The sequence below is a fragment of the Gastrolobium bilobum genome, unplaced genomic scaffold, assembly GCF_033153095.1.
Source record: "Gastrolobium bilobum isolate Gb01-03AN ecotype WA unplaced genomic scaffold, APGP_CSIRO_Gbil_v1 utg45580, whole genome shotgun sequence".
Lineage (NCBI taxonomy): Eukaryota > Viridiplantae > Streptophyta > Magnoliopsida > Fabales > Fabaceae > Gastrolobium > Gastrolobium bilobum.
This window is the reverse complement of record NW_026895669.1, coordinates 85,674-96,978: the sequence shown is the minus strand read 5'-3', so window position 1 is coordinate 96,978 and position 11,305 is coordinate 85,674. Positions and strand designations below refer to the sequence as shown.

Sequence of the window (11,305 nt, the reverse complement as noted above, 5' to 3'; positions counted from 1 at the left end):
TTATATCCGGAAGCATGATTACGGGTTCCCTTGACAACTAAAGCTAACATGTGAGTTGTTTTCTTCACATTAGTTGAAACTTTCTCCTCCAGCATGACTCGCCACCTAATGGCTTTTCTCAGGATTTCGGCAAAGGCCTCATCAAGAGGAGATAATGGTTATTGTCCTAATATCTCATAAAGGACTAGGTTGCGGCTGACCAAGAACTCATAGTTTCTCCTTCTACAAGTACTTTTTGAACTTTGCATCAGTCTTTAATTCTCCAATATCATCTCCATAAAAGGAGATATAGTTCATGCCATAAATTTTGCAATTCATTAATTATAACACTCAACATATTCTGTTAACACGAGTCCTTGAGTTTATTTTTTTAGACTTGAAAGACATAGGTAAGTATAATTAATATGTAATTCCATGAAATTAATCACTCAAGCTATGACAATAAAGTTTTTGATCTCCATTCCTAGTATGTTGGGTCATGCTTAGTGAGTTCTTTCATCTTCCCAATGAGATTGCCGGTCTTACCCCTTCCTCGAATGACTAACTTGATAAATTGAGATCATTGGAGAAATTTTTTTCCATTCAGCTCGTGACTAGTGATATAAAGGAACATGTTTTCGTCGAAGGTATGCGAGTTCGGGACTCGGACCGTAGTGGAAGATTTTGCAAGGACTACCTCCACCTGAACAAAAAGACACTACAAAGCTTCATTGTTCCCTAGGATGGAAGCCATGAGAGAAGGTTCATATATGACCTAGGAAAGGAAAGTACCTCTGATTTTAGATGTCATCGCTCAGACAAAACAAAGAGAGGCTGATGAGAAGTACGAGAGTGGCGACACGTTGAATGAAGTCTGGGATGACATTGCATGGTTGGGCTTCTAACGGTGGATTTGTGGGGATCAAACGAAATCTTCCTTCTACCACAAAACATGTGGCCTTACATTCTCGTTTGCTGGACTAATTTCCCCAAGTTCATCGAAAACCCAACTAATACTATTCGGGGGCGTTTGTTTTCATGCTTTTTGAGATTTTTCTAGGTAAATGAAGTTTATTTTTTAGAAAATCAATGTTTGGTTCAACAGCTTTTTACCAAAATCCATCTATGTGAAATGCATGGTTTTTTGAGAAAGATAGTAATTTGCACTGTTTAGAAACTCGATTTGAGGATAGTTTTTTGAGAAAACCCAGGTAAAGCACTGTTGACACATTTTTTATCATATATTTTCCTGGTAAAATTTTGTCAAACCAAACTACTTTTTTTAACTTCCCCATCTATTCAACTTTCCCTATGAATACCTAGTAATTACATTTCTCTAGTATTCTTAAAATTTATCTTCAACCAAAGGCCAAGTATTTCTTAAACCTTATAAAAGGTAGTTTTTCTCGCAATCATTTTCTCCATTCCTAGGTTCAAATTGAAGATCTATTGTTAAAGCGAAACAAGCTCTATATAAGTTGAACCAATGATTATTAGTAGATATTATTTTATCTCTAACAATAAAAGATGTGATATCTTTCTTAAAATACAATGATATTCTAAAGTTTTTTTACATTAAAATTATTTAATTTAGTTCAAATTGTTGTTATAATTTAAAAAAATACCTTTTTACATAAATTAATGAAAGTATTTATAGAACAAATAAAAAAATTGATACCATGGAATACACTTTTAAAATACTTCTATCTAGTCTTTGTTTCTCCTTATTAATATTTTTATATTTTATATATTATTTAAAATACTTGATATTTCGTTTATCAAAAAAAAAATACTTGATATTTCTGTTAATTAAAAATACCTACTCCAATTAATCCATGTTAGTCGAACTAAGAAATATATATATATATATATATATATATATATATATGGATCAGGATCATTTTAAACTATTAGTCTTACACCACATCTCAACTATTGATTTTCGTGCATCCAACGATTATAATTTAGGAAGTCATACGAATTAATTAATATTAATTAATCATTAATTACACTACAAATACCAACCGATGATTTCCGTCCATTAATGGGTGAGATGTGATGTAAGACTTATTAGTCTTACACTGGTGTAAAAAGAACCTGCCCCTATATATATACATATATATATTTGTGAAAATATATGAAATTATATATTTTGAAAATTAATCATCAAAATAAAATTACATACTAATTTAAATTTGAAATTTGGGAGGAGGGGATAGTCTATCCTAACTCTTCAATCCCTTGACGTTAATCCTCTTATCATTTCCCTACTAATATTATTATTAAAGAAACAAAATTTAACCTAACAACATATGATCAGCAAACAAGAAAAAAAAAGGAAAAATAAAATAAAATGTTGAAAGAGTTCAGCAAATTCATTTGAAACAAAAACATAAAGCGCCACTTTTTAGTGTAGCATGACAAAAAATTTTTTATCATTTTAAAGTATAGTTATTTTAATAAAAAAATATTATTATTTATATTTATATTATATTTAAATTAAAAAAAATCTCTCATTTTCTCATGACATTATTTTTGTTTCTCTCACCATAAAATATAATATTTTTTATTAAAATAATATAATTTTATGTCTTTTAAAAGAATAAACACAAATTCTTAAAAAAATAAAAGCGCCAATTTAAAAACCAATATTGTTTTTCCTAAAGATTTTGTTACGAAAACATACCATAATCAATGTAATATATATAGGAGAGAGAAGTATTATCTCCTACCTAAATAATAAATAGGAGAGAAAAAAAGTTAGAGATAAAAGAAAAATTTCTTGTAGGACTTATATAAAAAATACAAAGATAATATTTTTCGTATACAATATAAGAAAAGTATTACTATATATATATGGCTTTAATGTTTCTAAAGTGAATGTAGATAAGTTATCTACATTTGCTCTCAAAATGACGTCGTTTTGGGTTGAAAAATTAAAAAATTATAATGAAAAAGACTATTACAACTCTGAAATAAATTATAATTACAAAAATACCTTGATTTTCGTCTCAAAACGACGTCGTTTTGGGCTCACTATAGATAAGTTATCTACATTTACTGTGGAAAAAACGAACCCTATATACATAGATATAGAATAATATTTTTCTTATGTTGTAGAAACAAAATTATAAGTGAGACCCACAAACAAGAGAAGAGAGAAAAAGAAGAGGTGAGACCCACCCTATTTTATGTTTGTAAGAAATTTATTTCTCTTATTTAAAATGAGATAAATTTAACCTATATCTATATATATATATGGTAAAATCATTTTTGCAGCCGCTTTACGTACAACAACGACAAGTGTATGATTATGATTCCCCACATTTAATGCTTTCATCCTTTGTATGGTTATGATTCCTCACATTTAATGCTATTCAAGTATATATATGGCAAATATTTGATTGATGCACGTACAACAGATGCATAAATGTAAACCCCTATATATATATATATATATATATATATATATGTATATGTATATATATATATAGGGATAGGTTATTATGCCTACTCCTATTTTACCTACTTTTGCCTACCCCTTTTGTTACCGTTCGATTACCATCTCATCCAACGATTCATATTTGTGATATAAAATAAACCTTTTTTTCCCTTTCTTTCTTCTCACTTTCTTCCATACCCTTTCTCTCTTCCTCTGCCATATACCTAATTTTTTTTCACTTCTGCCGCCGTGGACCTCAATCTCCTGACAAACTGTTCGATTCTAATGATATTTTTAATCCTTATAAATTAATACGATTGAATCGATGACTAACAAAGAAGTTTTGATGTGATTCAAAGCGGTGGTGCCACAAGGTCGATCTGTTCACAGAATCCTCCTGGTCTCTGCTTCAATATGTCGATCTGTTCTTCCACATGATAGATACTCTTAATTTCTAATAATTAATTGGCTATCCGTATCAACATAATTGCTGGAATGGCACCAATTAATCCTCTTTCCGGATTTTTCCAATATCAATTTTTTTTATTCTTTAATTTTTTTATTTATTTTGAATCTTTTCCAACTCTGCACAGATCTTTTGAATCACATTAAAACTTCTTTGTTAGTAATCGATTCAATCTTATTAATTTATAAAATTTATGTTGTTCTTTAGATCTAAAAATTTGTTGTGAATTTTCAATCCATTGACACTGGTAATTTGATAGAAACTGATTCAGAAGGAGAAAATTTATATTACAATAATAAAAACAGAGACTAATGTATATTGACGATGATTTCAAATGTTGTGGTAATTGATTTCAAATGCTTCCACGCCGTTCACTGGGCAGAGATTAACGATAAAGGGAAAAAAATAGGTATATGGCATTGGAAGAGAGAAAGGGGATGAGAGAGAAAGGGTATGAGAGAAAGTGAGAAGAAAGAAAGAGAAAAAAAAGGTTTATTTTATATCATAAATATGGATTGTTGGATGAGATGGTAATCGAACGGTAACAAAAGGGTAGGCAAAAGTAGGTAAAATAGAGTAGGCACGATAACCTATCCCTATATATATATATATATACCGTAATCAGGATGGACAAAACTGCATAACATAATCGGATCCCCTGTCAAAGGAAGAGTCCACAAACACTACTAGGTCCACTTCCCTTCCCTTCCCTGTCCCTTTTTTTTTTTGTGAAGGAACCCCCGTACTTTCTTCTTCCCCCATATATATATACAAAGCGTCACAACGTTGGCGTCTTTTTGCGCGAGCGAACACTTTTCAAGTCTGAAACTTCCTCCACTCGAGTGGCTGCGTTTGCCAACACTTTTTCTTTTCTTTTTCTTTAATTTTAATCGCTCTTATGGTAATGGATGCAAACCCTTCTTCTGGACCTTCTCCATTCCTCGCCAATCTTCCCTCTCGGGGCCTCTTCTCTTCCACCGTCATCTCTTCCAATCCGGTATAAATTCACTTTCTCTCTCCACCTTTCTTTTCTTTTTCTTCAGATTTACGAATTTGAATCTAGTTCCGGTGCTTACTTTCAAAATGCTTTGTTGCTTAGACATGTGATGTGATGTTTTCGATCTATAGAACATTCTTCCATCTTTTATGGAAGCACAGGCGGAAAGTAAGGAATTTATGACTCTAGGTTTTTATGCAAGACCCCCTTTTTGTTTCATATTTATCGTGTGGATGGTTTTATATTCGTCTCTTTTTCTTTTCTTCCCTTGTTCCCATTGTCTCATACTTTTAAGGGATTCTTTTGGAATTTGAACTTAAACTTGCTAATGTTAATACTTGTAATGTGTGCTTTTAGATTTCATGTGTGAAATGTCAAAATTAGTGTACTACAAAGAGAATTCGAGTTCCATTTTAGATAGTATAGGAGTTTTTGTTTTAATTTTGATTCACTATTTGCTCTGTCTTGGCTTCTTTGTTTAGATTTCTCTTTGATTCACTACAAAGAGAAAACCTTGTTGGTCTGATAAACATTCTTTCTTCTGAAGTAACTAGCTAGTGATTTTTTTGTCATTGCCATAATGATATTTTTGTTTTTGGAATAGAAAATGATTTTCCCTCCAATTGTTAGGACCTCTTGCTGTAAAATTGAAGTATTATCTTTTGTTTTTATGAGGTTATTTGTGAGCCATTGTGTTTGAATTTGACCTTCTGATTGTGCAGGGTGGAATTCGGGTTTATACATGTGATCATGATACCTCACCACCAGGTCTTCTTATTCTTCATCTTGAAGTATTTCAACATACTGTTGCAACTTGAAAAGCATATTGTAAAACTCAAGCAGTGACTTTACGGAAGAAACAAACAATTATTTTTACCTTTTATCCTTGTAGAAAGTTTCTCTTCATAGAAATACCTGTTAAGCTATATAAGGTACATTATACTTGACCAGATTCAAATGGTGTTCGTTTGCACATAGAGCCATGGCTCCTAACTGCAATTTATCTGGAAAGTAGCCTATATGTGAACTTAGAAGCTCATTATGTACTTTGTCATGTTAGAGTTTAGTATTTTAATTGCTGCTTAACTCTTCTTTGATTTAGTAATCTTAATATGGAGAAATGCACGATAATTAGTATTCTTACATTGTAAAATTTGTGCTTAAAAAAAATATTCCCTCAACTTTATCAGCATGACCAGACCTTTATAATCTTATTTCCCTTAACTTAAAGATTCATTTTCTAAATGGATCATGTTATTAAATTTTATGTTCCTATGTACTTCTTGGAAATTATGTAATCATTTGACGAGGTATAAAAGCTCCTGCCACCCTGTTGGTCATAATGCCATTATATATATTTTTCGAAACTGTGGTTTCATCCCATAGATTCTAGCTATCTCGCGCGCGCGCGCACGTGTTGTGTTTAGCAGATCTTTTGTGGTTTTTTAAAGTAGATAATTGTTGTAAAATGGAGATTCTGACTCTCTTGTTTATCCAGAGGGTCAAAATATTAAGACAAACCAACAGAACATACTGATTAGATCACTCACCCTTAAGAAGCAAAGGGGTGATTCAAGCTCAAAGGATGGATCTGATGGTTCAAGGAAGAGGTATTATTCCCACCTTTTGTGGAGGAGTGATATTTCAAGTGTACAATATAATCTATAAACAAAATCCCCTATAAATTTGCTGGCATTTTCTCTGTTTGGTGAAAAACTTCTGAGATAAGTTTCTATGTTTACTTCTTAACTTCTCTTGTGAATAAGTTACGGCATCTGTCAGCCATTCTTTAATGTCTATATTTTTATCTTTGCTCAGTGTTATTGAACCCTTTCTCATTAAACTCTTTATCAGGGCTGCCGAAAAGGTTCTGGACAGCAGAGCTTCAGCTAAGAGAACAAATAATCAAATGAACTCTCGACAAGGTGGGTTCAAATGACCTTTGTAATGCATAAGCATTGAGTAAAGCCTGAAATATGTTTCAAGATTTTGGTCTTAAATTTCCTACACCCTTATATGCATACCTGTTGATGCTGAGGACAAAAATGTTTATTCTTTCTTGAGATAGAACAGATAACAAAATCATGTTTGGTAATGTGTATTAAGTTGTGTTCTTGAAGGGATGCTTTTATTTGTAGTTTGAAAAAAAGGTGAAAGAGACCAAAGGAATGTGAGAATGTTCAGAAAGGATTGTAAACAGTCATTTTCTAACTTGCTTTTTAATTTCCATGTCCATGAGGTGCATATTGCATCCTAAACTATAGGAATTTGTTTTGACTAATATCAACCAAAATCATGTTTGGTACTGTATATTAAGTTGTGTTCTGGAAAATAATTGTATTTAGTTGTTGGTCTTGTGTATGTACTTGTAAATTCAAAATCCCCCTAGGAAAGACCTCAAAGGCCTTAGTCTTGTTTTTGAAAAATATGATAGGAGTCCCATTTCTGCTTGTTGATTTGATACACGACCTTAACCATTCAGATTTTCATATATCTCAGTGTTTCCATGTGCAACATGTCAATCTCATGTTTGTTTGATTTATATAATTTGAAGTCACCAGTTGAATCTAAAGTGAGCCTAGAATAACCTTTATAAGGCCAACGAGCTTGTAGCTCACTGCTCACTTAGCATGGCCCAATTCTTACTAGACTTTGATGTGTGATCATATTGGAGGTTTAATGCTCCACTAGCCACCTATTCCCCTCTCTTTACAGCTACTTGCACCTTTTATATGCCAAAACATCACCATAAAATAATACGACAAAATTATACTGTAAATAAATTATGCTGAGCAGCCTCTTGAGCTTAACTCAGATGGTTGTGATAGGTAAGGATTTGAGTTGATGTTAGTATGTTCAAGCATACAGTATGACATTGTAAGATGGCTGGACATGTTTTGACCACCTGTATTCTACTGTATATCTCAGTATGACTTATTTTATATTGTCTTGTTATGGCTTTTAAACATACAGAGGGATCAAACAGTCAAACATCCAATAGGGACTTCCACAGCTTGACTGTAGAGAGGCTTCGTGCTGTTCTGAAATCTAAAGGTCTTTCAACCAAAGGAAAGAAGGCAAGTATTTCTACAATTTAAGCATACATGCATTCAGAAGTTGCATTGAGACAGCACATATATGCAGGCATATGAAAGACCAATCACTAGTTTGCTGGCAAAAGCACCATAGTAAGATTAATTGGTAAAAGATTTGCCCGGTTAAAGCACATTTTGCCATAGTAATGCAGTCAAACGCGCACGTGGCAGGTACGGGATCAGTCCCGCATGGTTTCAGTACGGGACCAACGTCCATGTCAGCCAGTCCCTCATGAATTAAGTACGGGACTTGACAAGTTGATTTTAAAATCCAAACCAAATACACTGTGTAGTTGCACCATATTCCTGACAACTTTTTGACTTATAAACATAGTTATCAAATGCGGATTGCGGCATCTCGCGGCCAACCCCGAGAAACGCTATAGCGTTATAGCGGGTTGCGGTTGCGGAAATAGCGGAATAGATATATGACAGAAATAATGACAAAAATAAACATTTTTAAAGGAAGAGATAGCAGAAGTGACAGAGACAGACACAGATAGACTAAAAAACCCTTAAATTTTATCTGTTACACATTTAAATTTAGGACAAAATTGACATTTTGCCTTATGACAGCAATATGGCCGCAAATGCGATCGCAATGGCCGCTATTGCGTTCCGGTGTGGCGCGGCGCAGTTTCTTGCGACGAGGCACCGCAACGCCCATACGGCGCGGCTCGTGGCGCTATTGCGGCGCAATTAACTACTATGCTTATAAAGGACTCTACATGTTGCAAAATATAAACCAAACTTGCCATGTAAGTAAAGGAGAGGTTCTTTAGTGGATTCAGTCTGCCTAAAATTGATGGGCTCTTCAATTGAAAAAAAAAAATGCTTTTTGGTCTAAACTTGCTCTATGCAGTGGACCTTACATAAAATTTATTTGGCCTCATTGTACAAAACAGATCTAAACTCTACAGTCCACAAATTTTACGTAGACTAGATCTACCTAAAAAGTTGCCGTAATATATAAGACGTGTAAGCTAGATTACTCTTCCTCGCCCCTTTCCCTCATAAAACAACCCCCGCAATAATGTATAATTTTATTTTATTTTTAAGTTTCCAAAACAACAATTCATAAATTACTCAAAATTTAAATATATGGTTATATAAATTATTGCCTAATTATTTTGTATTTTCTACAATAGATGCATGGGTATTGACAACCAGAGAACTTTGAAGTCTTGCTAAAGATATCTATATTTTGTAAACCAAAATTTGTTTCAATATGAATACTAAAATTCAAATTTAAGAAAGATAGGAGTTCTTTTTAGTTTAAATTATGATATATATGGTTTTCAAAGAATTAATGTTAAAATAATTAATTTTTAAAAAAATTAATAGAATTGATTTATGTTTGGGCAAAAGCACCATATAATGTTAATTGCAACATGTAGAGTCCTTTATAAGTCAAAAAGTTATCAGGAATATTGTGCAACTACACAGTGTATTTGGTTTGGCTTTTAAAATCAACTTGTCAAGTCCCGTATTTAATTCATGCTGGACTGACGTGGACGTTGCTGAAATCATGCGGGACTAATCTCGTACTTGCCACGTGCGTGTTTGACTGCATTACCATGGCAAAACATATCAAATGTGCTTACCAATTAATCTTACTATGGTGCTTTTGCCCTAGTTTGCTTGATAGTATTTTGTTTACTAGTAGTTCATATATATCACAATGATATAATTTGTCAACTAATATCTGAATATTGTCAAGAGTACTTGCTTCCTCACTTGATTATACATTTTGGTGTTTGCCTTACCAATGCGCGAAATAAAATCTGTAGGAGGAGCTTATTACGCGCCTTAAAGATGCAAATGTTTAAGTGTAGTATGGAGGAGGAATACTCTGCTCATTAAGAATCCAATGTAAGAGTAGTTAGTGTTTCTTCTTAATGTAACTTAGGATCTGGCACTAATATATATAACTAGTGCAAGTTGCAGTTACATTTGAATATTATCGTTTTGGTACTATTGTTTCACGAGTGTCAGCATTAAGTATGTTTTGTTTTATGGTTCTATTGTATGTAGAGGTCAATTGCATGATTAATTTTCCCAATGCTGGCTTTTTTATGTCATTTAAAATGACAGATATTTTTCCCTTTTTAAGTTTGGTTCCATTTTTTGTCAATCATGTATCATCATTAAAATTTTATAGTTTATTTTAAGGAAATTTGCGTATCAGTTTTTTTTGTCACTTTAGAGGTACTTGGGCGTGTATTATACAATTTACGTTCACTATTTGCGTCTATTCTCATTCTATCCCATCTCTTAAGTTAGCCATGTAACGGTTTATATGACCTTTGGTATCTGTATCTCTTGCATTATTATCATTGTACCAATCATCTAACGGTCAGTAATAATATCAAGTGGGCTATTGCGTTTTTTTTTCCCAAAGAAAAAACGTTTAAATGGTTTTCGTCGAGCCAGAAGCTGATTTGGGTTTTCTAGTTTTCCCCTAGTGGGAAAACTACAGTGTGAAAGTTCAACAACCATAACTTCGTTTCCCGTGAGGCCATGCATTATGTGAACGGCTGTTTCATATTACAAACAGATGGAAAATATGACATCTACGAGTCTGGAATAGGAGAAGGAAACGGAGAGGCAGACAAAAATAGCCGAATAGGCAAATGGAACTATGTTACCATGTTTGGGTGTTAAAAATAAGGGTTTTATAAGAGTTATGTCGTAGGAAAAATGATTGTGTAATGTTATAGAGATTCGTTTTGCGTGCTTTAGTTTTTTTTTTGTTTCAAAAAGTGCGGGTCCCACAAAATGTTGTGTGTGTAAGAAATTTTTTTGTGTCATGTGACATGATAGATGCAAACTCCTAAAAATAAAAGAGATGAAAGGGGTAAATTATATAATCAAATCTACAATGTTATTTGTACGAGATTTTGACCTTAACTAGTTTTCAGAATTATTTAATAAAGTTTGTGAGACGTGTTTTACTGAGAGCCTATTTAGATTTTTTTTTAAAGCTAGAAGTTATTTTTAAACTAAAGTTAAAAAAAAAACTAAAAGTTTTGGTGATTATATAAAAATTTTAGTTTAAAATTATTTAAAAGTACACATTTCAAGAAAAGTCTCTTCCTTTCTATTTCTATGGCTTTTCATTTCAAAAAAAGTATACAATTTAAGAAAAGCTATTAAGAGCTTAAAAAAATATCTTTCCACAAGCTTTTGGTTAAAAATAAAAGGATACAAAGATGCAGTAAAAACAAAACTTGGTTATTAGATAGTGTTAAGGCTTGAAACATATTGATATGTATTAGCTCATTTAAGAGGATGTTAATATAAGACTAGAATCTAAAGGTCACAAG

At 32.5% G+C, this 11,305-nt stretch overlaps 1 protein-coding gene across 1 annotated transcript; it reads left to right on the top strand.

Moving 5' to 3' along the window:
* The first annotated feature begins 4,467 nt into the window (after nucleotides 1-4,467).
* On the top strand, nucleotides 4,468-10,091 carry LOC133288609 (uncharacterized). The gene is made up of 6 exons (XM_061486411.1): nucleotides 4,468-4,884; nucleotides 5,607-5,652; nucleotides 6,383-6,494; nucleotides 6,739-6,809; nucleotides 7,858-7,961; nucleotides 9,770-10,091. The coding sequence occupies exons 1-6, from the start codon at nucleotides 4,786-4,788 to the stop codon at nucleotides 9,806-9,808; spliced, it is 471 nt and encodes a 156-aa protein (XP_061342395.1). The 5' UTR covers nucleotides 4,468-4,785; the 3' UTR covers nucleotides 9,809-10,091.
* Nucleotides 10,092-11,305: the final 1,214 nt, after the last annotated feature.

Bases quoted from the DNA above. Each gene is read 5' to 3' on its own strand.
- LOC133288609 (XM_061486411.1), top strand. From the start codon at position 4,786: ATGGTAATGGATGCAAACCCTTCTTCTGGACCTTCTCCATTCCTCGCC. The intron at 5,653-6,382 runs GTCTTCTTATTC...TTGTTTATCCAG, and splicing joins TCATGATACCTCACCACCAG to AGGGTCAAAATATTAAGACA. The intron at 7,962-9,769 runs GCAAGTATTTCT...TAAAATCTGTAG, and splicing joins TTTCAACCAAAGGAAAGAAG to GAGGAGCTTATTACGCGCCT.